Here is a 27476-nt window from a genome sequence, read left to right as displayed (position 1 = left end):
CTTGCCCAATGTCACACAGCTGACAATTGGCGGAGCCAGGATTTGAACCCATGACCCCTGACTCCCAAGCCCGGGCTCTTTCCACTGAGCCACGCTGCTATAATAATGGCATTTGTCAAGCGCCTACTATGTACAAAGCACCGTTCTAAGCGCTGGGGAGGTTACAAGGTGATCAGGTTGTCCCACGTGGGGCTCGCAGTCTTCATCCCCATTTTACAGCTGAGGGAACTGAGGCTCAGAGAAGTGAAGTGACTTGGCCAAGGTCACACAGCAGAGATGTGGCGGAGCCGGGATTGGAAACCACAGGGAGGGCCCTCGCTCCCCAGATGACCCCGAAAAGGAGACCCAGAGAGGCTGGACCTTTAATTCGGAGGTTCTTTATTGAGTGTCTGTCCTCCCGGAGGCCCCTACAGCAACAACTGACACAGTACGGAACAAAGGGTCCACGAACCCAGTGCGGGGGTCGGGGGGTGGGGGACTCTGAGTTTGGGGTGAAGGGGAACACCTTGGGGAGACGGGGGAGCAAGCAAGGACGTTGCACACAAGTGTGTGGGTCGGGGGCCGTTGTGGGGAGAGGAGAGGGTTGTGTGTCTGTGTGTGTCTGATCGTGGGTGTGCGTTTTTGAGTGTGGGTGCGTATGCCAGTCGGGGCTGGAGGTGTGTGGGCCTGTCAGTGTGAGCTGGGGCTGGGTTGTGTGTCTGTGTATGTCGGAGTAAGTGGGAGGCGGGGCGGGGCAGCAGCGCAATACGAAAGGGATTGTGTCTTCCGGGGTGACGTATCATACAGAGCTCGGTCCCTCAGCTTTTCTTTAAAAAATAAATTTACACATACATAGAGAGCATTTGGTAAAAAATATATACATTCTCAGAGCAGCGGCGGGAGCCCCGCTAGGGATGGGATGGGGGAAGTCCCAGAAACCACAGGAGAACTGAGCCTTTCTCTGGCCCAGGGTGACGGGAAGAGATGGGGGTGCCGGTGTCTCTGGGGTGGGGGGCAGGTTTCACACAGGTGGCCCCCCCGAACCAGTGGCTGAGGTTGGGGGGAGAGGCAGGAGTTGGGGAGAGGGGTCCCCCCCCTCTTGGGTCGCAGAGAAAATAGACAGGGCAGGCGGGCCTCAGTTTCCCCCTCCGGCGGCAGGGTGGAGGGAGGCGCTGACCCAGCCCCGGCGGCCCCTCCTGTTTCCCTGAGCAGTGCTCTTCCCCGGGGCCCGAGCGGGGGCCCCCGGCGGCCCCCGCCCCGCAAGGTAGCCTTTACCAGTGGGGTGGCACTTGGAGAGGCGGCGGAGGTCGGAGGCGAGGAAAGGGCAGAGGGGGGAGAGAAGAAAGGGAAAGAGAAAGGCGGAGCGGGCACCAGGCATCAGAGTCCCGGCCCACTGGCTCACGCCCTCTTGCTCAGCGTGGGGCTTTGGGGGGGACGGGGGGTGGGAGAGGAGTGTCAGTGTTAGCACCAAATTAAGTCCCCACCCTGGTCCCTGGGGTGCCTTACCGCTAACACCCATCAGATCCGACCCTGATCCTCTTGGAGGGGCTTCCTCCGGGGAGCAGGGGGGAAAAAGAGAGAGAGCCCCCCAAGTCCTAGCTTTGGGAGGGGTCTGAGCCCTCCCCAGGGAGGGAGAGGGGCCAGCAGGGCGAGTCCGAGGGGCCAGTGCTTTAAGGACTCCCCCGCCACCCCCCTGTTGGGAAGGGGTTGGATGGGGGGCCGGGATGGGGATGTACAAAGTGCTTGAGTGTAGTGAGGCATGGCGCCCGGGCCCAGTGGGGCAGGCGTGGGGTGGGCCCCTCTTCCTCCTCGCCCCCCGCCCCCCTGCCCCTCACTGGCCGTCCGGCTCCAACTTGTAGGAGAGTTCGAAGAGCAGGTTCTGGTTATCGATGACCTGGAACTGCCGAACGTAGGCCTTGGTCTGCAGGTGGTGAGGGGAGGCCTCCATCTCTAGGCCTGCGGGCACACCGGGGCTACTGTCACCCCCTGCCTGCCCTGGGCACCCCGGGGGGGAGCCCGGTGCCACGGCACACCGCGGGACCAAGGATGGGGGCACGGGGAGGGCGTCGTGGAGAGGGGGGTGCAGGGGGAAGACCACAGAGGGGGGACGGTGGGGGTCAAAGAGAGAGGGAATGCCGTGGAGAGAGGAGCACGGGGGAATTCCGTGGGAATTCTGTAGATGGGAGGCACGAGGGAAGGACGTAGAGAATGGGGAATGCTGTGGAGAGGGGGGTTCAGCCCGTCCCGGTGGCGGGGCGGGAATGGGCAGGAACTGTGGGCACCCGGGATGGGGCCCAACAGAAAGTAATAATAATGATGGCATTTAGTAAGCGCTTACTATGTGCCAAGCACTGTTCTAAGCGCCGGGGAGGTTACAAGAAGCAGCGTGGCTCAGTGGAAAGAGCCCGGGCTTTGGAGTCAGTGGTCGCGGGTTCAAATCCCGGCTCTGCCCACTGTGTGACCTTGGGCAAGTCACTTCACTTCTCTGTGCCTCCGTTCCCTCATCTGGAAAATGGGGATTGACTGTGAGCCCCCCGTGGGACAGCCTCATCACCTTGTAACCCCCCAGCGCTTAGAACAGTGCTCTGCACATAGCTTTTAACAAACGCTATTATTATTATTATTATTACAAGGTGATCAGGTTGTCCCACGGAGGGCTCACAGTCTTAATCCCCATTTTACAGATGAGGGAACTGAGGCGCAGAGAAAGTGAAGTGACTTGCCCAAAGTCACACAGCTGACAATTGGCGGAGTGACCGAGACATGGGGAAGGGTGGGAGAAACGTTGGGAGGTCCCCGGCCTGCCCTCCCGGGGGGAACTCACAGAGCGGCCGGCTCCGGTACCTCCTGATGGTCCGCACTTTTTCGGCCACGGCGTGCTGCGGAGGGGAGGGGAGACTGAAGCCGGGGGGCCGGCTGCACACGGCAGGGAGTCTGGGAGTCGGGGGGGAGGCTCAATTCCCACCTGCGCCCGGTGATTCCGGCCAGTCCGAGGAGTGGGGGCTCCCAAAGGCCAGGAAGAGGGGGTCCGTCCCAGCCGGCCCGCCCCACCTCAGCAGGTCCCAGGGCTCACCAGTTTCTCAATGTTGACCAATCCATCCTGGAGGGTCTTGCTACTCTGGTGCAGGAAGGTCAGATCTGTGGAGGGAGAAAGAGTCGGTAAGGATCGGGGATTGGAGCCCAGGGCGGAGGTCGGGGGTCGGAGGGCGGGCTGCTGACCTTTGAGAATCAGAGGCACGAAGGGAATGACGGGGGGCTTCATCCTGGAGATGACCTCGCGGTAACTCTTGTGATTCCTGCAGGGGTCCTGAGGAAGGCAGGGGGTGCTCAGAGCAGGGCAGACAGTGTTCCCTGCTCCTCCCGCACCCCCCAGAAGCAGGACTGGAGGGGGCCCGGGTCATCCCAGGCCCCCATCGCACCACGACGCCTGGGGCAGAAGAGCACAGACTGGCACCGCTTCCCCGGACCCTTTCACTTAGCCGGGGAAGCCAGGGGATCAATCGCCTCCAGAAGGGTCCCCGAGACCCAGGGTGGGGTATCTTTGGGGTGGAGGCCTCCGTTCCAAGCTGAAAGGAACACGCTGCTTGCCCTCCGGGACACCCACTCTCATGATAAGGGATGGCTCGTCCACTAACCCTAACTCCCTCCTCTCTCCATCCCTAATCCTCTTTTCAGTGACCCGGCACCTAACACCCCCAACTCTCCCCTCTCCATCCCTGACCCTCCCTCAAGTTGTCCTACGGGGGAAGGTGTGTACCTGTCGGGTTGGGTTGGGGGGGGTCTCTGGGGCCCAGGGGGACAGGTGGGGAGGGAGACGCGTCTCGAACTCACCGTCAAGTTCTCGAACTTGCGGAAGAGATTCTTGAATTTCCCGGGCAGCTTCTAGGGACAGAGTTGGGGAGGCGGAGGGGCGGTCGGACGCGGCGACGGAAGGGTCGGGGATGTGGCCAGTCCCCAGCTCGGGGGGTCCTGAGGCAGAGGTGGGGCTGGACAGATGGGGGCCTGGCCTTCTCCAGAATGGGACCCACAGGGGGGACCAGATAAAAGAGGAGCCCGGGCCAGAAGCGACGTGGGGAGGGGAAGGGCTCTCACCTCCCAGGTCAGGCGCAGGCGGCTCACGGCAGCGTTGTCCAGCCCGATGACCACGGCGTAGAAGGACAGCATGTCCTGATTCTGCTTGCAGCTGCCCGGGAAAGCAGGGGCTTAGCCGGGGGGCCGGGTGCGAGGGGGTGGTCCCGGCTCCCCGCCCGCCCGCCCGCCCCTCTCCCGCCAGCCCGGGGCTCACACGGCGGCGATCTTGATGAACTTCTTCAGCAGCTGGGCGCGCTTGGCGAGTGGCTGGCAAAGGAGCACCTCGGTCCCTACCCAGTGCTGCACCTCACTGCACCGCTGCAGGAGCAGCTCCAGGTTGGCCGTCTCCCGGCGACCCCTCTGCCCGTGAAACACGTAGTCCACGAACTCCAGCTGCCAGGGCCCCGGCGAGGCCGCGGGACGACGACAGGAGCCGACGACACGACGACAGGAGCCCGGTGCGGGACAAGAAGGGACGGGGGCGGGTGGGGAGAAGAGAAGAGAACCAGCGGGGCTCAGCGGAAACAGCACGGACGGAGGTCGCAGGTTCGAATCCCGACTTTATCTTGTTAGTATGTTTGGTTTTGTCTCCCCCTGTGAGCCCACCGTTGGGTAGGGACCGTCTCTATATGTTGCCAATTTGGACTTCCCAAGCGCTTAGTCCAGTGCTCCGCACACAGTAAGCGCTCAATAAATACGATTGGTGATGATGATGACTCCGCCACTTATCAGCCTTGTGACTCTGGGCAAGCCACTTAACCAGAGAAGCAGCGCGGCTCAGCGGAAAGAGCACAGGCTGGGGAGCCAGAGGTCGCGGGTTCTAATCCCGGCTCCGCCACTTGTCAGCTGTGTGACCCTGGGCATGTCACTTCACTTCTCCGGGCCTCAGTTCCCTCGTCTGGAAAATGGGGATGAAGACTGTGAGCACCCCCGTGGGACAGTCTGATTACCAAGAACAGTGCTTGGCACATAGTAAGTGCTTAGCAAATACCAACAGTATTCTCTGTGCCTCAGTTCCCTCGCCTGTATAATGGGGATGAAGACTGTGAGCCCCCCCCCCGTGGGACAGTCTGATTACCAAGAACAGTGCTTGGCACATAGTAAGCGCTTAAATACCAGCATTGTTCTCTGTGCCTCAGTTCCCTCATCTGTAAAATGGGGATGAAGACTGTGAGCCCCCCATGGGACAGTCTGATTACCAAGAACAGTGCTTGGCACATAGTAAGCATTTGACAAATACCAACATTATTCTCTGTGCCTCAGTTCCCTCGTCTGTAAAATGGGGATGAAGACCGTGAGCCCCCCGTGGGACAACCTGATTACCAAGAACAGCGGTTGGCACATAGTAAGCGCTTAACAAATACCAACGTTATTCTCTGTGCCTCAGTTCCCTCATCTGTAAAATGGGGATTTAAGTCTGTGAGCCCCACGTGGGACAACCTGCTTACCTCATATCTACCCCAGTGCTTAGGACAGTGCTTGGCACACCGTAAGCGTTTAACGAAGATCGTTATTATTATGGGGCGGAGGAGAAGGGGAGATCAGAGGTCACGGGGTGGGGGAGCCGTGGGCACCGTTAGCTTCGCCGAACGCTCCGCACAGCCCCGACCGCAGGCTCCCGGCGATCCCGGTTTACCTCGTGCACGCAGTGGAACAGCTCCCAGTGGAAGGCCGTGAGGTGGGCGGCGAGCTCCTCGGCCTCGGCCCGGTGGATCTCCACGTCCCCCGGAGAGCCCGGGATCTCCTCCGGGAGGGGAGCCTGGAGGGGCGAGACCCTTCAGACACAGGGGCTCGGGACTCCAGTCCTATTGTCCTTCTCTGTAAGGTCCTATCTCTCCTTCTCTGTCTGGTCATATCACCCCTTCTCTGTCTGGTTCTGTTTTAATCAATCAATCAATCGTATTTATTGAGCGCTTACTATGTGCAGAGCACTGTACTAAGCGCTTGGGAAGTACAAATTGGCATCACATAGAGACAGTCCCTACCCAACAGTGGGCTCACGGTCTAAAAGGGGGAGACAGAGAACGGAACCAAACATACCAACAGAATAAAATAAGTAGGATAGAAATGTACAAGTAAAATAAATAAATAAATAAATAAATAAATAGAGTAATAAATATGTACAACCATATATACAGGTGCTGTGGGGAAGGGAAGGAGGTAAGACGGGGGGATGGAGAGGGGGACGAGGGGGAGAGGAAGGAAGGGGCTCAGTCTGGGAAGGCCTCCTGGAGGAGGTGAGCTCTCAGCAGGGCCTTGAAGGGAGGAAGAGAGCGAGCTTGGCGGATGGGCAGAGGGAGGCCATTCCGGGCCCGGGGGAGGACGTGGGCCGGGGGTCGACGGCGGGACAGGCGAGAGCGAGGTACAGTGAGGAGATTAGCGGTATTAGCTTAGCCTGTGAGCCTGTGAGCCCACTGTTGGGTAGGGACCGTCTCTATATGTTGCCAATTTGTACTTCCCAAGCGCTTAGTACAGTGCTCTGCACATAGTAAGCGCTCAATAAATACGATTGATGATGATGATGATGATGACTCTCTGCGTCCCCCATAACTGTCTCTCCCCACAGGTCTTCAACGGGCTCCGAGAGTGAACGGGTTGGGGGGCCCGGGACCGGAGTGAAAGGAAGGTCGCTCAGTTGTGGACAGGGAATCTGTTTATTGGTATATTGTACTCCCCCAAGTGCTTAGTACAGTGCTCTGCATACTCAATAAATAAGATAGACTGATAAGGATATAATAATAATAATATAATATAATATAATAATAAGACTGATAGCTACAGACCCCTTTTAGACTGTGAGTCCACTGTTGGGTAGGGACTGTCTCTATATGTTGCCAACTTGTACTTCCCAAGAGCTTAGTACAGTGCTCTGCACACAGTAAGTGCTCAATAAATACGATTGATTGATTGATTGACCCAAACTGGATCCCTGCCTCGGGAGCTCGGCGCAAGCGACCCCTGCCCACCCCCACAAAAAAAAAAAAAAATTTAAAAATGACCCGCTAGCCCCCGTGACTGCTCCCCGCAGCCCCAATCTGCCCTCTCCCACAGTCGGAGAGGCAGGTTTGGGGTGAAGAGTCTCGATTTAATTTAATTATGGTATTTGTTAAGTGCTCACTAGGTGCACTGTACTAAGCGCTGGGGTAGATACAAGCAAATCGGGTTGGACACGGTCCCTGTCCCACGTGGGACTCAGTTATCATCATCATCATCAATCGTATTTATTGAGCGCTTACTATGTGCAGAGCACTGGACTAAGCGCTTGGGAAGTACAAACTGGCAACATATAGAGACAGTCCCTACCCAACAGTGGGCTCACAGTCGAAAAGGGGGAGACTCAGACTAAAAGGGGGAGACTCAGTCTCAGCCCCCATTTTACAGATGAGGGAACTGAAGCCCAGAGAGGTAAAGTGATTTGCCCAAAGGGTCACACAGCAGACACGTGGCCGAGCCGGGATTAGAACCCATGGCTTTGACTCCCGGGCCTGGGCTGGCCCGGATCTTGTATCTACCCCAGCGCTTAGTACAGTGCCTGGCACACAATCAGGGCTTAACCAACACCGTGAAGAGAAAGGGCTGTGGGGAGGGCTCACCAGAGCTTCGAAGCCATCGCGGGGACAGGCGAACAGGTGGCTGTTGATGCCCAGAGTGGTGAAGACGCAGTCGTCGCTGGGTTGCAGGACCACTTTCTCTGCGCAGACACAGGCCGCTCAGCGCCCCTCCCTCCCCACGCCGGACCTCGGCTCGGACGGACACGGGCCACTCAGAGCCCCCTCCCTCCCTCCCCACACCACACCTCGGCTCGGACGGACGTAGGCCGCTCGATCCCTCCCTCCGCCTGCCGGACCATGGTTCGGATAATAATGATGCCATCTGTTACTATGTGCCAAGCACTGTTCCAAGCACCGGGGGGGATACAGGGTGATCACGTTCCCCCGCATGGGGCTCACAGTCTTACAGATGAGGCCCAGAGAAGTGACGTGACTTGCCCAAAGTCACACAGCAGACAAGTGGCGGAGCTGGGATTAGAACCCATGACCTCTGACTCCTAAGCTTGGGCTCTTTCCACCGAGCCACGCTACGGGCCACTGGTCCCTCCCTCCATCCCTCCACCCCCAGCCGGACCTCGCTTCGGATGGACTCGGGCCTCTCAGTCCCCCCTCCTCCCTCCGACCCCCCGCCGGACTTCGGCTCGGACGGCCCCAGGCCGCTCAGCCCCTCCGGCCCCCGGCTCACCCCCGGACGAAGCCACGGCCACCAGGATGAGGGTCTCCAGCCGGCCGGCGGGCTCCTCGCAGTACTGCAGCTTCTCGGCCACGGACCCCAGGATGTCCTGCACGGAGGCGGACAGCCGGCTCCGGATGGTCACGTACGAGTGGTCGGCCATGTAGACGCGGCAGAAGACTGGGGGGAGACGGCAGGGGCGGCCACTCAGGCTGGGGGGCTTGAGGTCACCCCCCCCACACACACCTGCTCAGCTTTCCCTCTTTCCCACTAGGGCCCTCACACCTCTGCCCTCTTGGGGCCCAGAGGCTGGAACAGGGGGAATCTGGTCCCCCAAAACCCACAGGAGGGTGTGGGCCTGGTCGGAGGCTGCAGAGACCCCCCCAGCCTTGGCCTTTCCGGACCTGGAAACAGAATAATAACGATGGCATTTATTAAGCACTTACTATGGGCCAAGCACCGTTCTAAGCGCTGGGGAGGTTACAAGGTGATCAGGTTGTCCCACGGGGGGGTTCACAGTCTTCATCCCCATTTTACAGATGAGGGAACTGAGGCCCAGAGAAGTGACTTGCCCAGAGTCACCCAGCTGACAAGTGGCGGGGCTGGGATTAGAACCCATGACCTCTGACTCCCAAGCCCGGGTTTATTCCACTGAGCCACGCTGCTTCTCTAATCTCCTTAAGATCCGCTGTAAGGCCTCAGTCGGCTTTCTTCCCAACTACCAGAGAAGCAGCGTGGCTCAGTGGAAAGAGCCCGGGCTTGGGAGTCAGAGGTCATGGGTTCAAATGCCGACCCCGCCACTTGTCAGCCGGGTGACTCTGGGCAGGTCACTTCTCTGAGCCTCAGTTCCCTCATCTGTAAAATGGGGATTAAGAGTGGGAGCCCCACGTGGGACAACCCGATCACCGTGTAACCTGAACAGTGCTTTGCACAGAGTAAGCATTAATAAATGCCATTATTATCACCTTACTGCCTCACCTGTGCGCTTCTGCCTATACCCCTCAAGACGTTGATTTTCGCCCCATCCCTCGAGCCCTCCCACACACATCCATCCGTAATTTCTTTTACTGTCCGTCTTCCTCCCTAGACCGTGAGCTCCTTGTGGGCAGTGATGGGGTCTACGAATTTCAACTGACAGTGCTCAATGAACGCTACCCGTTGATCGGAAAACCCCGGCTGGTGCCGGGGGCCATCATCGGGGGCAGGCCAGAGGGGTCCCGGTCCCCAATCCCCGGCACTCACTCTCGTCAGACCCCCGGAAGGCCACCCGGGTCTGCAGGCAGGAGTCGATGCGGCGGAAGTGGCGGAACAGCGGCTTCACCTGCTTGCTGGGCGGCGGCTTCTCCTCCGGGATCCTGGGGTGGGCACGGCTGGCATTAGCAGGGGGGCAGACACGCCACCACCACCACCACCACCACCGCCGCAGCTGGCACCAGTGAAGTTGGCAGGAAGCCTCAACCTCCCCGGGCCCAATCGCTGGCCTTCCTCTCCCCTTCGGCCCTCCCCACCTACAGAGCTCCTCTAAAAATCCCCCTCCTCCTGGAAGCCTTCCCGAATTGATCCCACAGCCCTCGCTGCGCTAGCCCAGTAGTCGCCCTTAACGCTTACGAATGTGATTTCTACCCTCAGCATCTGAGCACCTAATGAGTAGATGTGTTTGACTGTGCTCATCCAAACTGCTACCCTGCTGATCCACCTTAATAATAATAATAATAATGATGGCATTTATTAAGCGCTTACTATATGTGCCGATCCACCTTAATAATAATAATAATAATGATGGCATTTATTAAGCACTTACTATATGTGCTGATCCACCTTAATAATAATAATGATGATGGCATTTATTAAGCGCTTACTATATGTGCTGATCCACCTTAAAAATAATAATGGCATTTATTAAGCGCTTACTATATGTGCTGACCCACCTTAATAATAATAATAATGATGGCATTTATTAAGCGCTTACTATATGTGCTAATCCACCTTAATAATAATAATAATGATGGCATTTATTAAGCGCTTACTATGTGCTGATCCACCTTAATAATAATAATGATGATATTTATTAAGCGCTTACTATATGTGCTGATCCACCTTAATAATAATAATAATAATGATGGCATTTATTAAGCACTTACTATATGTGCTGATCCACCTTAATAATAATAATGATGATGGCATTTATTAAGCACTTACTATGTGCTGATCCACCTTAATAATAATAATAATAATAATAATGGCATTTATTAAGCGCTTACTATATGTGCTGATCCACCTTAATAATAATAATAATGATGGCATTTCTTAAGCGCTTACTATATGTGCTGATCCACCTTAATAATAATAATAATGATGGCATTTATTAAGCGCTTACTATATGTGCTGATCCACCTTAATAATAATAATAATAATGATGGCATTTATTAAGCACTTACTATGTGCTGATCCTCCTTAATAATAATAATAACGATGGCATTTATTAAGCGCTTGCTATATGTGCTGATCCACCTTAATAATAATAATGATGGCATTTATTAAGCACTTACTATATGTGCTGATCCACCTTAATAATAATAATAATGATGGCATTTATTAAGCGCTTACTATATGTGCTGATCCACCTTAATAATAATAATAATGGCATTTATTAAGCGCTTACTATATGTGCTGATCCACCTTAATAATAATAATGATGGCATTTATTAAGCGCTTACTATATGTGCTGATCCACCTTAATAATAATAATAATAATGATGGCATTTATTAAGCGCTCACTATATGTGCTGATCCACCTTAGTAATAATAATAATGATGGCATTTATTAAGCGCTTACTATGTGCTGATCCACCTCAATAATAATAATAATGATGGCATTTATTAAGCGCTTACTATGTGCAAAGCACCGTTCTAAGCGCTGGGGAGGTTACAAGGTGATGGGGTTGTCCCACGGGGGGGGGGGGGCTCACAGTCTTCATCCCCATTTTACAGGTGAGGGAACTGAGGCCCAGAGAAGTGAAGTGAGTTGACCAAAGTCACACAGCTGACAAGCGGCGGAGCCGGGATTTGAACCCATGACCTCTGACTCCAAAGCCCGGGCTCTTTCCCACCGAGCCACGCCGCTTGACTACTGCATCGGCCTCTTTGCTGACCTCCCTGCCTCCTCTCTCTCCCCACTCCAGTCCGTACTTCACTCTGCTGCCTGCATCATTTTTCTACAAAAACAGCTCAGCCGATATCTCCCCTCCTCAGAATAATAATAATAATAATAATGGCATTTGTTAAGCGCTTACTATGTGCAAAGCACTGTTCTAAGCGCTGTGGGGGGGATACAACGTGATCAGGTTGTCCCACGTGGGGCTCACAGTCAATCCCCATTTTACAGATGAGGGAACTGAGGCTCAGAGAAGTGAGGTGACTTGCCCAAGGTCACACAGCAGACACGTGGCGGAGCCGGGATTCGAACCCAAGACCTCTGACTCCAAAGCCCGGGCTCTTTCCACTGAGCCACGCTGCTTCTCAAGCAGCTTCTCTCTTCTCTCAGAAGCCTCCAATATCTCTCTCCCTCTCAAACGGAAACTCCTTACCATCGGCTTTAAAGCCCCCGACCGGCTCTCCCCTTCATCATCATCATCATCAATCGTATTTTTTGAGCGCTTACTATATGCAGAGCACTGTACTAAGCGCTTGGAAAGTACCTTTCCCTTCTTACCTCTGATTTCCTACCAAGACCCAGTTTCTAGACTTTTCTCCTCCATCATGACCTTACCCGCTGTACCTCAATATTAATTCATTCAATCGTATTTATTGAGCGCTTACTGTGTGCAGAGCACTGTACTAAGCGCTTGGGAAGTCCAAGTTGGCGACATATAGAGACGGTCCCTACCCAACAGCAGGCTCACCGTACCACAGCTGGTCCTGGAATTCCCTCCCCTGTCCTATCCTGTATATTCAACTGCATTTATTGAGCGCTTACTGTAGGCAGAGCACTGTACTAAGCGCTTGGGAAGTACAATTCATTCATTCAACCGTATTTATTGAGCGCTTACCGTGGGCAGAGCACTGGACTGAGCGCTTGGGAAGGCCGAGTTGGCAACATCTAGAGACGGTCCCTACCCAACAGCGGGCTCACAGGCTGGAAGGGGGAGACGGACAACAAAACCAAACATATTAATAGAATAAATAGAATAAATATGGACAAATAGGGGAGGGGGAGCGGAGGAAAAGAGGGGGGGGCTTACCCTCTCCCCCAATATAGGATATATTTGAGGGTCGCGGGCTGTTGCCCACTGCAGAGAGCCAGGCCAGGGCGCCTATTTGAGGCCGAAGTGTCCTTGGAGGCCAGAAATGAGCTGTGAGTACTGAGAAGCATATGTTTGTACAGATTTATTACTCTATTTATTTTACTTGTCCATAGTTACTACTCTATTTATTTTCTTAATGATGTGCACCTAGCTTTATTACTATTTATTCTGATGACCTGACACAGTGTTCTGCACACAGTAAGCACTCAATAAATGCGATTGATTATCTTATCTTCAATTTCCACACTTAGAAGCAGCACTGGATATGGACCGAGTTGATTTGTACCTATCTATTCTATTTATTTTATTTTGTTAGTATGTTTGGTTTTGTTCAGGAGGCCTTCCCAGACTGAGCCCCTTCCTTCCTCTCCCCCTCGTCCCCCTCTCCATCCCCCCACCTTACCTCCTTCCCTTCCCTACAGCACCTGTATATATGTATATATGGTTGTACTTATTTATTACTCTATTTATTTATTTATTTATTTTACTTGTACATTTCTATCCTATTTATTTTATTTTGTTGGTACGTTTGGTTCTGTTCTCTGTCTCCCCCTTTTAGACTGTGAGCCCACTGTTGGGTAGGGACCGTCTCTATGTGTTGCCAATTTGTACTTCCCAAGCGCTTAGTACAGTGCTCTGCACATAGTAAGTGCTCAATAAATACGATTGATTGATTGATTGATTGATTTTGTTCTCTGTCTCCCCCTTCTAGGCCGTGAGCCCGCTGTTGGGTAGGGACCGGCTCTCCATGTTGCCGACCTGGACTTCCCAAGCGCTGAGTCCAGTGCTCTGCACACGGTAAGCGCTCAATAAATACGACCGAATGAGTGAATGAATCAGCGTGGCTCAGTGGAAAGAGCCTGGGCTTTGGAGGCGGAGGTCATGGGTTCGAATCCCGGCTCCGCCAGCTGTCAGCTGGGTGACTTTGGGCAAGTCGCTTCACTTCTTCGCACATAGTAAGCGCTTAATAAATGCCATTATTATTATTCTCTGGGCCTGGGTTACCTCATCTGGAAAATGGGGATTAAAACTGTGAGCCCCCGGTGGGACAACTTGATCAACTTGTAACCCCCCCAGCGCTTAGAACAGTGCTTTGCACATAGTAAGCGCTTAACAAATACCATCATCATTTATTATTATCCTACAGTCCATCACAGTTCCCGTCTTCAAAGCCTTACTAAAATCCTTTCTCCCCACGGAGGTGTTCCCTGATTTAACTCTCATTTCCCTCGTTTCCCCTTCTTTCTATGTCGCCTAGACACTTGGGTCGGTTCCCCTCAAGCACTGGCTACTCTTTCCACCTTCAACCCCACAGCACTTATCATCATCTTCATCATCATCAATCGTATTTATTGAGCGCTTACTATGTGCAGAGCACTGTACTAAGCGCTTGGGAAGTACAAATTGGCAACATCTAGAGACAGTCCCTATCCAACAGTGGGCTCACAGTCTAAAAGGGGGAGACAGAGAACAAAACCAAACATACTAACAAAATAAAATAAATAGAATGTATTATGTACATATGTACTTATGTATGTATGTACTTATGTACATATCCTTATAGCCTGCCCCACCTGTCTTCCGCTCTAGACTTTACGCTCCTTGTTCATTCAATCCACTGTATTTACTGAGCGCTTACTGTGTGCAGAGCACTGTACTGAGCGCTTGGGAAAGAACGACAATAAACAGACACATTCCCTGTCCACAATGAGCTTAGCTCCTTAAATAATAATAATAATAATAATGATGGCATTTGTTAAGCGCTTACTATGTGCAAAGCACTGTTCTAAGCGCTGGGGGGGGGGATACAAGGTGATCAGTTTGTCCCACGTGGGGCTCACAGTCTTAATCCCCATTTTCCAGATGAGGGAACTGAGGCTCAGAGAAGTTAAGTGACTTGCCCAAGGACACACAGCAGACCTGTGGTGGAGCCGGGATTCGAACCCATGACCTCCGGCTCCAAAGCCCGGGCTCTTTCCACTGAGCCACGCTGCTTCTCTAATGAAGTGAATAATAAACTAACATCAACTCCTGGGCTGAGGGAGCGAGCGGATGGGATGGCATGACCAGAGAGATGGGCATTAGTTGGGGGAAACTTCCAGGAGGAGGATTTCAAGGAGGAGAGAGACATCAAATCAGTGGTATTTACTGAGCGCTTGTTGTGAGCAGAACACTGTTCTAAGCGCTTGGGAAAGCACAATGCAGCAGAGTAGGTATCCGTTCTCGGCCTGTAAGTGAGCCCACTGTTGGGTAGGGGCCGTCTCTATATGTTGCCAACTTGTACTTCCCAAGCGCTTAGTACAGTGCTCTGCACACAGTAAGCGCTCAATAAATACGATGGATTGATTGACTGACTGTAAGGAGCACCCAGCCTAGACCCGGTGTGGCAGGCTTGAAGGAGGGAGGTCCAGGCAGAGGGAGAGGCGTGAACAAGGTAAAGGCAAGGATCATGTCTACCGACTCTTTTATTGTACTCTCCCAACTAATTAGTTAGGCCTCTGCATACGATAGGCACTCAATAAATACCATTGATTGATTGATAGTCAATGACTTATTCACCTTTTTCCCGTTGACATATTTGTACGACTTCCTTATAGCCGTGTTCTTCCTCCTCCTCTCACCACTTGTAAATCATTTATTTCTGCCTCCCCATTAGATGGTCAGTTCCTTGAGGGCAGATGTCATTGTGTTGGGCTTTTGCTGTATTCTCCCAAACGCTGAGTACAGTCCTATTTGTTGAGCACTTAGAAGCAGCCTGGCTCAGTGGAAAGAGCCCGGGCTCTGGAGTCAGAGGTCATGGGTTCAAATCCCGGCTCCGCCGTCAACTGTGTGACTCTGGGCAAGTCGCTTAACGGCTCTGTGCCTCAGTTTCCTCATCTCTAAAATGGGGATTAAGACGGTGAGCCCCCCGTGGGACAACCTGATCACCTTGTAACCTCCCCAGCGCTTAGAACGGTGCTTTGCACGTAGTAAGCGCTTAATAAATGCCTCTGTTATTATCAGCGCTTAGAACAGTGCTTTGCAGATAGTAAGCTCATAATAAATGCCATCATTATTATTATGATTATTAGTGTGTGCAGAGCACTGTGCTAAGCACTCAGGGGAGTACACTATAACGACAAACGGATCCAAGCGCTCTGTCCTCCTTGATCGAGCGACTAGACTGTGAGCCCACTGTTGGGTAGGGACCGTCTCTCTATGTTGCCACCTTGTACTTCCCAAGCGCTTAGTACAGTGCTCTGCACACAGTAAGCGCTCGATTGAATGAAATACCACTAGATGATGGTGACGATGAGGAAGAAGAGTTTGAGATGTCACCCTCCCACCCCTCCAGACTCTTCCAATCCCCTCCTCCCTCCCCCCGCACCGGCCCTCACTTGAGCTCCACGGTTCCCACGAGCCGATGAAGTTTCATGATATCCTCCTGCAGCTCCTGGTAGAGATCCTCGTCCTTCATGATGAGGAGATACAGGTCCTGGGGAAGGCCGGGTGGGAAGGGTCACGGGAGACGGGATTTGGGTGGAGGGCAGCGGGACAGGTGGACGGGAAGGGGCCAAGCCGGAGTTTTTCCAGCCGGACACAGCGCGCGGTTGGGGGGGACCGTGGCGGGCGAGGGACGGGGACGCCCGAACAAATCCACTGTTCACTGTTCTATTTATTTTCTTAATATGTTTGGTTTCGTTCTCTCTCCCCCTTTTAGACTGTGAGCCCACTGTTGGGTAGGGACCGTCTCTCTATGTGGCCAACTTGGACTTCCCAAGCGCTTAGTACAGTGCTCTGCACACGGTAAGCGCTCAAGAAATACGATTGATTGATTGAGTAATAATAACGATGGAATTTGTTCAGCGCTTACTAGGGAAGCAGCGTGGCTCAGTGGAAAGAGCCCGGGCTTTGGAGTCAGAGGTCAGGGGTTCAAATCCCGGCTCCGCCACTTGTCAGCTGGGTGACTTTGGGCCGGTCACTTCACTTCTCTGGGCCTCAGTTCCCTCATCTGGAAAATGGGGATTAAGAGTGTGAGCCCCACGTGCGACAACCTGATTACCTTGTATCTCCCCCAGCGCTTAGAACAGTGCTTGGCACATAGTAAGCGCTTAACACATACCAACATTATTATTATTATTATTATGTGTCAAGCACTGTTCTAACCATTGAGTAGATACAAGCTGATCAGGTTGGCCACGGTCCCTGTCCCACCCGAGGCGCCCAGTCTTCACCCCCATTTTTACAGATGAGGCGACTGAGTCACAGGGAAGCGAAGTGGCGGAAGTACAAATTGTGATGCCAATTTGTCCTTCCCAAGCGCTCAGTACAGTGCTCTGCACATAGTAAGCGCTCAATAAATACGATTGATTGATTGATTGGCGGAGCCGGGACTCGAACCCAGGTCCTTCTGAATGGCAGGCTGGTGCCCTCTCCATTAGGCCACGCCGCCTCCCCCGGTTTTCCGTTCCGCGCCCGGTCCCGACCCTCCGCTGTATCTTCTGCCCGGCCCCAGCCCCCGGGCCGCCCGCAGGTGCCCCCTCCCCGGCCCACCTTGACGATGCGTCCGGCGGCCTCGTCCTCCTGGAGGAGTCCCTGGTGGGTGTCCAGAAAGTGGAGCAGCACAGCCAGGCAGGCCTGTTTCCTGCGCGGGCCGGGAAGCTCCCCCAGCCCCAGTCCCAGCCCGCCCGCCCGCACGAAGCTGCTGAGGGTCAAGGCAAAAAGGGGCTCAAGGTGGGCAGGCGGACACGGGGATCCCCACGGCCCCCGAAACCTGGGGTCCGCCCACCCCACACCCCCGCCGCCAGCCGGGTGCCTTGTCCTTTTGCAACCCAGGCCTAAGAGTCAGTAGACTGTGAGCCCACTGTTGGGTAGGGACTGTCTCTATATGTTGCCTATTTGTACTTCCCAAGCGCTCTGCACATAGTAAGCGCTCAATAAATACGACTGATGATGAGGAGGAGGAGGCCATAATAATAATAATAATAGTGACGGCATTTGTAAAGCGCTTACTATGTGCCAAGCACTGCTCTAAGCGCTGGGGGGGATACAAGGCGATCAGGTTGTCCCCCGTGGGGCTCACGGTCTTAACCCCCATTTTACAGATGAGGGAACTGAGGCTCAGAGAAGTGACTTGCCCAAGGTCACACAGCGGACATGGGTGTCAGAAGGCCGTAATAATAATAATGATGATGGCATTTGTTAAGTGCTTACTATGTGCCAGGCACTGTTTTAAGCGCTGGGGGAGATACAAGGTACCAGGTTGTCCCGCGGGGGGCTCACTGTCGTAATCCCCATTTTACAGATGAGGGAAATGAGGCTCAGAGAAGTGAAGTGACTTGCCCAAGGTCACACAGCAGACATGGGTGTCAGAAGGCCATAATAATAATAATGATGACGGCATTTGTAAAGCACTCACTATGTGCCAAGCACTGTTCTAAGCACTGGGGGAGATACAAGGCCATCGGGTTGTCCCTCGTGGGGCTCACAGTCTTAACCCCCATTTTACAGATGAGGGAACTGAGGCTCAGAGAAGTGAAGTGACTTGCCCAAGGTCACACAAGCAGACATGGGTGTCAGAAGGCCGTAATAAGAATAATAATGATGGCATTTGTTATGTGCCAAGCACTGTTCTAAGCGCTGGGGGAGATACAAGGCCATCGGGTTGTCCCTCGTGGGGCTCACAGTCTTAACCCCCATTTTACAGATGAGGGAACTGAGGCTCAGAGAAGCGAAGTGACTTGCCAAAGGTCACACGGCAGACACGGGTTTGAATCCCGGCTCCACCACTTGAGCGCTGTGTGGCCTCGGGCAAGCCACTTCACTTCTCTGGGCCTCAGCTACCTCACCTGGAAAGCGGGGATTAAGACCGTGAGTCCTCTGCGGGTCAGGGACTAGGTCCAACTCGATCTGTCTGTATCCACCTCGGGGTTTAGTTCAGCGCCCGGCACATAGTAAGCGCCTACCAAACACCATCGTTATTCTTATTATTGTGCCGGAGGGCGGGGGCATAGGTTTGGGGGCTGAGGGGCCCATCTGCGTGGCCCCCCTCCACCGGGGCCCGGGCGGCTGCAGCCTGTTTGGAGAAGGTGGGGCCGGGGGGGGGGGGGGCCCGGGTGAGTTTCGCTTGGGGCACCCTGCCCTCACCCGCCCTGCCCTCACCCGCCCTGCCGGGGAATTCGCCCAGTCACAGCTGGCTCCGTGCCCTGTGTTGATAGCAGACCCTACACTAACCCTGCCAGCCAGGGGCACAGTGCTTATTACCACAGACCCTACGCTAACCGTGCCAGCCAGGGGCACGGTTTGACTGCAGACCCCACATTAACCCAGCCAGTCAAGGGCACAGTGTTTACCGCAGACCCTTCGCTAACCCTGCCAGTCAGGGGCACAGTGTTTACCGCAGACCCTTCGCTAACCCTGCCAGCCAGGGGCACAGTGTTTACCACAGACCTAAGTAACCCAGCCAGGGGCTTAGTGTTTACCGCAGACCCTATACCGACCCAGGCAACCAGGGGCACAGTGTTTAGCGCAAACCGAGACTAATCCAGGCAGGCAGGGCACAGTGTTTATTACCACAGACCCTACACTAACCCTGCCAGCCAAGGGCACAGTTTGACTGCAGACCCCACATTAACCCAGCCAGTCAAGGGCACAGTGTTTATTACCACAGACCCTACACTAACCCTGCCTGCCAAGGGCACAGTTTGACTGCAGACCCCACATTAATCCAGCCAGTCAAGGGCACAGTGTTTACCGCAGACCCTTCGCTAACCCTGCCAGTCAGGGGCACAGTGCTTACCGCAGACCCTTCGCTAACCCTGCCAGCCAGGGGCACAGTGTTTACCGCAGACCCTTCGCTAACCCTGCCAGCCAGGGGCACAGTGTTTACCGCAGACCCTTCGCTAACCCTGCCAGCCAGGGGCACAGTGTTTACCGCAGACCCTATACCGACCCAGGCAACCAGGGGCACAGTGTTTAGCACAAACCGAGACTAATCCAGGTGGCCAGGGCACAGTGCTTATTACCACAGACCCTACACTAACCCTGCCAGCCAGGGGCACAGTTTGACTGCAGACCCCACATTAACCCAGCCAGTCAAGGGCACAGTGTTTACCGCAGACCCTTTGCTAACCCTGCCAGCCAGGGGCACAGTGTTTACCGCAGACCCTTCACTAACCCAGTCATCCAGGGGCACAGAGTTTACCGCAGACCCTATACCGACCCAGGCAACCAGGGGCACAGTGTTTAGCGCAAACCGAGACTAATCCAGGCAGCCAGGGCACAGTGTTTATTACCACAGACCCTACACTAACCCTGCCAGCCAGGGGCACAGTTTGACTGCAGACCCCACATTAACCCAGCCAGTCAAGGGCACAGTGTTTACCGCAGACCCTACACCAACCCAGTCAGCCAGGGGCACAGTGTTTACCGCAGAGCCTTCGCTAACCCAGCCAGCCAGAGGCACAGTGTTTATTACCACAGACCCTACACTAACCCTGCCAGCCAGGGGCACAGTTTGACTGCAGACCCCACATTAACCCAGCCAGTCAAGGGCACAGTGTTTATTACCACAGACCCTACACTAACCCTGCCAGCCAAGGGCACAGTTTGACTGCAGACCCCACATTAACCCAGCCAGCCAAGGGCATAGTGTTTACCGCAGACCCTTCGCTAACCCTGCCAGCCAGGGGCACAGTGTTTACCGCAGACCCTTCGCTAACCCTGCCAGCCAGGGGCACAGTGTTTACCGCAGACCCTTCGCTAACCCTGCCAGCCAGGGGCACAGTGTTTACCGCAGACCCTTCGCTAACCCTGCCAGCCAGGGGCACAGTGTTTACCGCAGACCCTTCGCTAACCCTGCCAGCCAGGGGCACAGTGTTTACCGCAGACCCTATACCGACCCAGGCAACCAGGGGCACAGTGTTTAGCACAAACCGAGACTAATCCAGGCGGCCAGGGCACAGTGCTTATTACCACAGACCCTACACTAACCCTGCCAGCCAAGGGCACAGTTTGACTGCAGACCCCACATTAACCCAGCCAGTCAAGGGCACAGTGCTTACCACAGACCCTTCACTAACCCTGCCAGCCAGGGGCACAGTGTTTACCACAGACCCAAGTAACCCAGCCAGGGGCTTAGTGTTTACCGCAGACCCTATACCGACCCAGGCAACCAGGGCACAGTGTTTACCACACCCTACACTAATCCAGTCATCCAGGGGCACAGTGTTTACCACAGACCCTATACCAACCGAGGCAATCAGGGGCACAGTGTTTACCGCAGACTGAGACTAATCCAGGCAGCCAGGGCACAGTGTTTACCACAGACCCTACGCTAACCCTGCCAGCCAGGGGCTCAGTGTTTACCACAGATGTTTCACTGACCCCGTCAGCCAGGGGCACGGTGTTTACCGCAGACCCTATACCAACCGAGGCAGCCAGGGGCACAGTGTTTACCGCAGACCCTATGCCAACCGAGGCAGCCAGGGTCACAGTGTTTCACCGCAGACCTTACACTAACCCAGCCAGGGGCACAGTGTTTACCGCAGAACCTACATCAACCCGGCCGGCCGGAGGGCACACAATTCAGCGCAGGCCTATGCTAACCCTGCCGGTCAGGAACACAATATTTACTGCAGACCCTACACGAACAGAGCAGAAGAGGTGAAACCTCCGAGAAACCCCGGGAGGGTCCCCGCAGCCCCCGCCCAAAAGGATATTACTGCAGGAGTTCACGCAGGAACTGGTCCGTGGGCAGGAACAGTGAGTGGGTGAGGATGATGTCATCCAGGAGAATGTCTGGGGGGACAGAAACCAGGGGATGGGGGAAGCGGGGAGGGGGCTTGGTCAGGGGGACTACGGGCCCAGGTCTGGCTGAGCACCTGAGTGAGCCCCCTTCCTCCGCCCCCACTTCGGGTCCCTGGTCCCCCCACATGCCCCAGCATGCTCCCATCCATGGGGCCGCCAGCCTGCCGCGGGGGGGGGGGCCGCTCGGCTCTCCCACCTATGGGCTCCTGTCCCTCTCGGTGTCTCTTCCAGCCTGGCCGCAGAGACACCTCCTCCCCAACCTCCAGAGGGGCTGCAGAGACCCCCCCACAACTCCACAGAGCTGTAGAGACGCCCCTTCCACCTCCAGAGGAACCACAGACACCCCCCCCGCCACCTCCAGAGAGCTATAGAGACGCCCCTTCCACCTCCAGAGGAACTACAGAGACCCCCCCCACACACCTCCAGAGAGCTGTAGAGACGCCCCTTCCACCTCCAGAGGAATCACAGAGACACCCCCACAACTCCGCAGAGCTGTAGAGACGCCCCTTCCACCTCCAGAGGAACCACAGAGACCCCCCCACAACTCCACAGAGCTGTAGAGACGCCCCTTCCACCTCCAGAGGAACCACAGAGACCCCCCCCACACACAACTCCACAGAGCTGTAGAGACGCCCCTTCCACCTCCAGAGGAACCACAGAGACACCCCCACAACTCCGCAGAGCTGTAGAGACGCCCCTTCCACCTCCAGAGGAACCACAGAGACACCCCCCCCCCACCTCCAGAGAGCTGTAGAGACACCCCTTCCACCTCCAGAGGAACCACAGAGACCCCCCCACAACTCCGCAGAGCTGTAGAGACGCCCCTTCCACCTCCAGAGGAACCACAGAGACCCCCCCACAACTCCACAGAGCTGTAGAGACGCCCCTTCCACCTCCAGAGGGGTTGCACCTCCCAATTCTAGAGAGACAGCAGAGACCCCTCCCACCCCTTCGGAGGGCTATAGAGATTCATTCAATCGTATTTATTGAGCGCTTACTGAGTGCAGAGCACTGTGCTAAGCGCTTGGGAAGTACAAGTCGGCAACATATAGAGACGGTCAATACCCAACAATGGACTCACTAGAGCGCTTACTGTGTGCCAAGCACTGTTCTAAGCGCTGGGGGGGGGGCAGAAGGCCACCAGGTTGTCCCCCATGGGGCACACAGTCCTAATCCCCATTTTACAGATGAGGCAACTGAGTCCCAGAGAACAATAATAATAATGGTATGTGTTAAGCGCCTACTAGGTGCCAAGCACTGTTCTAAGCGCTGGGGGGGGGGGGGATACAAGGTCATCAGGTTGTCCCCCGTGGGGCCCACAGTCTTAATCTCCATTCCACAGATGAGGTAACTGAGGCCCAGAGAATAATAAGAATAATGATGGCATTTGTTAAGCGCCCACCATGTGCAAAGCATGCCCCTTCCACCTCCAGAGGGGCTGCAGAGCCCCCTCCCAGTCCCAGAGGACTACAGGGATGCTCCTTCCACACGCAGAGGAGATTGGGAGATCCCCCCCGACCTCCAGAGAGGACCCAGAGGCTTCCCAGCCCCCCACAGGGAACACAGAGACCCCCCCCAAAAAAAATTCATGGGTTGCAGAGACCCAGTGACTTGGAGTCAGACAGCCCCCACCCAACCCCATCCCGGTCCCTGCCAGTTGGGAATTGTCCCCCCTCCAGGTGGGCTCCAGCCCCCCAGCCAGGCAGGCTCCATCCTGCTCCGGGCAGGCTCCATCCCCGCTCCAGACAGGCCCACCCCCTTTGATCTCAAAGCACCCGAGTAGAACCCAGCGCCTCTGGGGCGGGTGGGTGGCCTGGCCCGTGCCAGGAGCAGGAGCGGGCAGGAGCCCAGGGTTAACAAGGGAGGGGTTCGGTGCAGTTGGGCTGGGGGCGAGGTGGGGCTGACAGGCAGCCAGCTCTGGGGTGGGGCAAACCAGGTACAGGAGGAACGGGGACGGGGGGAGCCCCCCGTGCCCTCTGCTCGATCGACACTGGCACTGCAGACCCCCAGGCCAGGGCACAGGCTGTCTCTGATCCAGCTGGCTGGACTAGCGCCCAGGCGAGCATCCCCGGGGCAGGTGGAAGCCGAGGGGGCATTGCCCAGGGGTGATCGGGCGGAGGGCGAAGCCTCGGTGCCACATCCCGGCCCGCTGCTGCCAGAATGGGGCAGCTCGGCAGGTTAGACTGGTTCTCCCGGGCGCCAGCCAGAAGGCGATGGGAGGGGACCGGGGGCACCGTCTCTCCTGGGAAGGCCCAGAACCTGTGGTGGCACATCCAAGACAAGGCCCATCTCTTGCCAGTTCTTCCCGCCCCCTCGCTCCCTCCTGCTCCAGGACGCTCGGCCTAGACGCCACCAAACCCCAGCTGAGCGCCAGGGCCAGGGCCACGCTGCAGAGAGAGGGTGGCGGCAGCAGGGCATCTGGGGGGCAGAGGAAAGGGGGGCTCAGAGCTGATGGAAGGCGCACAACCAGGGCTGCACACTCGGAGGGCACAGAGCATGGCGGCTGGGAGGGAAGGGGGACGGAGGATGGCACGGATGCCCTTTCCCCCACTCTGAAACCGGGCAGAGGTAGACCACGGCCCGGCGACCCACGGACCCTTCCAGAACAGCACGGACAGTCATATGGTGGTGGGACGGGGCGAGGGCGGTGGGGACGGGCCCAGCGTGTACCAGGCAGTGGGTACAGGTCCAATTTACCTAGGGAAGCAGTGTGGCTCAGTGGAAAGAGCCCGGGCTTGGGAGTGGGAGGACGCGGGTTCTAATCCCGGCTCCGCCACTTGTCTGGGCAAGCCATTTAACGTCTCTAGAGAAGCAGCGTGGCTCAGTGGAAAGAGCACGCGCTTTGGAGTCGGGGGTCATGGGTTCAAATCCCGGCTCCACCACTTGTCGGCTGTGTGACTTTGGGCGAGTCACTTCACTTCTCTGGGCCTCAGTTCCCTCATCTGTGAAATGGGGATTGACTGTGAGCCCCCCGTGGGACAACCTGATCACCTTGTATTCGCCCCAGCGCTTAGAACAGTGCTTTGCACATAGTAAGCACTTAATAAATGCCATCATCACCATCATCATTCTCTGGGCTTCAGGAAAGAGCACGCGCTTTGGAGTCAGTGGTCATGGGTTCAAATCCCGGCTCCACCACTTGTCGGCTGTGTGACTTTGGGCGAGTCACTTCACTTCTCTGGGCCTCAGTTCCCTCATCTGTGAAATGGGGATTGACTGTGAGCCCCCCGTGGAACAACCTGATCACCTTGTATTCCCCCCAGCGCTTAGAACAGTGCTTTGCACATAGTAAGCGCTTAATAAATGCCATCATCACCATCATCATTCTCTGGGCTTCAGTTATCTCATCTGTAAAACGGGGATTAAGACTGTGAGCTCCACATGGGGCACCTGATAAACTCCAGTGCTTAGAACGGTGCTTGGCACATGGTAAGCACTTAACAAATACCATAATTATTATTATTGCCTGGGCTGAGGGCAGTGGGAACAGGCCCAGCACACCGAGGCAGTGGGTATGGGCCCAATGTACCAGGGTGGTGGGCACAGATCCACTGTACCAGGGTGGAGGGCAATGGATAGTGCTTTGCACATAGTAAGCGCTTAATAAATGCCATTATTATTATTATTATTATATGGGTCCAGCGTACCACGGCGGAGGGCGGTGGGGATAATAATAATAATAATGATGGCATTTATTAAGTGCTTACTTTGTGCAAAGCACTGTTCTAAGCGCTGGGGAGGCTACAACGTGACCAGGTTGTCCCACGGGGGGCTCACACTCAATCCCCATTTTCCAGATGAGGTAACGGAGGCCCAGAGCAGTGAAGTGACTTCATTCATTCATTCATTCATTCATTCAATCGTATTTATTGAGCGCTTACTGCGTGCACAGCACTGTACTAAGCGCTTGGGAAGTACAAGTTGGCAACATATAGAGACTTGCCCAAAGTCACCCGGCTGACAACTGGTGGAGCCGGGATTTGAACCCATGACCCCTGACTCCGAAGCCCGGGCTCTTTCCACTGAGCCAGGCTGAGCGCAGCAGGGGTGGAGGAGGACTGTGGGGACGTGCCCAGGGTACAAGGGTGGAGGGGGGCGGGGCACACCCAGTCTACCTGGGCCAATTCTTTTTGCCCTGACGACTTGACACCTGTCCACCCGTTTTGTTTTGTCGTCCGTCTCCCCCTTCTAGACCGTGAGCCCGCTGTTGGGTAGGGCCCGTCTCTAGCTGTCGCCGACCTGGACTTCCCAAGCGCTTAGTCCAGTGCTCTGCACACAGTAGGCGCTCAATAAATACGACTGAATGAATGACAAGTCCAGCCTACCAGGGCCGTGGGAGCGGGCCCAGGGGGCCAAGGCCGAGGGTGGTGGGGATGGGCCTGGTATCCAGGGCCACGGGGCTTGCTTTTCTTCACCCGCCTCCCAGTTCGGTGGGGAGGGGAGCAAGGGGTAGGGGCTTCTTGCCCACGGGGAGCCTGGACTGCCTTCTTCTCAGCAAAGCCTAAAGGGTGAGATCAGGTGGAGGGGGAGTGTCTAACCCTACCCCTGATTTTTCCTGCTTCTCTTCCCCCCGCCCCTGGCCCCTGACCTGAGCCTCAGTTTCCCTATCTTGGTGGGAACGGACCCTCACCTCGTCCCTGAGAGGGGCCCGTGTCAGGGGCGGGAGCGGAGGGGCATCCCCGCAGGCAAGGAGTCTGGGGGTCTTCCCTGCCGGGGGTCCCGTAGAAGGAGTCGGGGTGGGTGAGTGGTGTGGGTTGCTGCGGGCCCTTGGGATCCGGCTGGATTCAGGCTCCCCACCTCCCACCTCCCCCCGTCATTGGCGCTGCCCGGGCCGGGACCGGCTTCCTTCGGGAAGGGAAGGCGGCAGTGCGGTGGGAGACGGAGAGGGAGAGAGGGAGAGACAGAGAGAGAGGAGGACAGGGAGAGGGAGAGAGAGAGAGGGAGAGGGAGAGGGAGAGAGAGAGAGGAGGACAGGGGGAGAGAGAGGGAAAGGGACAGAAAACGAGGGAGACGAAGAGAGAAAAAGAGAGGAGTGGAGAGAGAGGTAGAGAGAAGGAGAGGGAGAGGGAGAAAGGGAGAGGGGAAAAGGAGAAGGGGAGAGAGACAGAAAAGGAGAGGGAGAGAGGAAAAGAGGGAGAGGGGGAAAGAGGGAGAGGGGGAGAGAGAGGAAAAGGGGGAGGGGGGAAAGAAGGGGGGGAGAGACAGAGAGGGAGAGAGGAAAAGAGGGAGAGGGGAAAAGAAGGAGGGAGGAAAAGAAGGAGGGGGAGAGGAAAAGTGGGAGAGAGGAAAAGAGGGAGAGGGGAAAAGGGGGGAGAGAGAAGGAGGGAGAGGGAGGGAGGGAGAAAAAGAGGGAGAGGAAAGAGGGAGAGGGGGAGAGAGAGGAAAAGGGGGAGGGGGGAAAGAAGGGGGGGAGAGACAGAGAGGGAGAGAGGAAAAGAGGGAGAGGGGAAAAGAAGGAGGGAGGAAAAGAAGGAGGGGGAGAGGAAAAGTGGGAGAGAGGAAAAGAGGGAGAGGGGAAAAGGGGGGAGAGAGAAGGAGGGAGAGGGAGGGAGGGAGAAAAAGAGGGAGAGGAAAAGGGAGAGGGGGAGAGAGACAGACAGGCAGAGGGATGGGGGAGAGAGAGAGGGAATGAGAGAGGGAGGGAGACGGAGAGGGAGGGAGAGGGGAAAAGAAGGAAAGGGGGAGAGAGACAGAAAGGGAGAGGGAGAGAGAGGGAATGAGAGAGGGAGGGAGGGAGAGAAGGAAAGGGTGCAGGAGAGACAGAGAGGGAGAAAAAGAGGTAGAGAGGGAGGGAGAGAGAGGGAAAGAGAGGGAGATGAAGATGAAAAGGGTTTCCGTCGAGCGGGGGTGTGAAGGGCGGGAAGCTCGGACGTCCAGGTGTCCCGGTGCCAACCTGCTGACCGCCCCCCCCCCGGGACCCCCGAGGGGCACAGCGGCGCCCCCAGCCCAGGGGGCATCGGCAGAGGGCAGCCCGGCCGCGCCCCCTAAGCCCCCCCTGCCCGGCCCCCCTTGCCCCCCCGCGCCCCGGTTTGGGCGTCGGGGGTCGGCGCCTTCGGCCCCTCCTGGGCGCTTACCTGCGGGCCCGTGGTGGGCGGGGGGGGGCATCGGGGC

At 55.8% G+C, this 27476-nt stretch overlaps 1 protein-coding gene across 1 annotated transcript; it reads right to left on the bottom strand.

Moving 5' to 3' along the window:
• Positions 1 to 361: 361 nt before the first annotated feature.
• On the bottom strand, positions 362 to 27476 carry RAPGEFL1 (Rap guanine nucleotide exchange factor like 1). The gene is made up of 15 exons (XM_038753861.1): positions 27440 to 27476; positions 21281 to 21356; positions 17112 to 17262; positions 15956 to 16053; positions 9517 to 9629; positions 8287 to 8454; positions 7644 to 7741; positions 5687 to 5809; positions 4265 to 4443; positions 4072 to 4162; positions 3811 to 3861; positions 3199 to 3286; positions 3053 to 3117; positions 2804 to 2858; positions 362 to 1935 (listed from the first exon to the last, which is right to left on the bottom strand). Exons 1-15 carry the CDS (start codon positions 27468 to 27470, stop codon positions 1811 to 1813), a joined length of 1512 nt encoding a protein of 503 aa, XP_038609789.1. The 5' UTR covers positions 27471 to 27476; the 3' UTR covers positions 362 to 1810.

This window comes from Tachyglossus aculeatus, chromosome 11, assembly GCF_015852505.1.
Source record: "Tachyglossus aculeatus isolate mTacAcu1 chromosome 11, mTacAcu1.pri, whole genome shotgun sequence".
Lineage (NCBI taxonomy): Eukaryota > Metazoa > Chordata > Mammalia > Monotremata > Tachyglossidae > Tachyglossus > Tachyglossus aculeatus.
The sequence above is the reverse complement of the archived record's forward strand: the minus strand, read 5'-3'. Positions and strand labels throughout refer to the sequence as shown.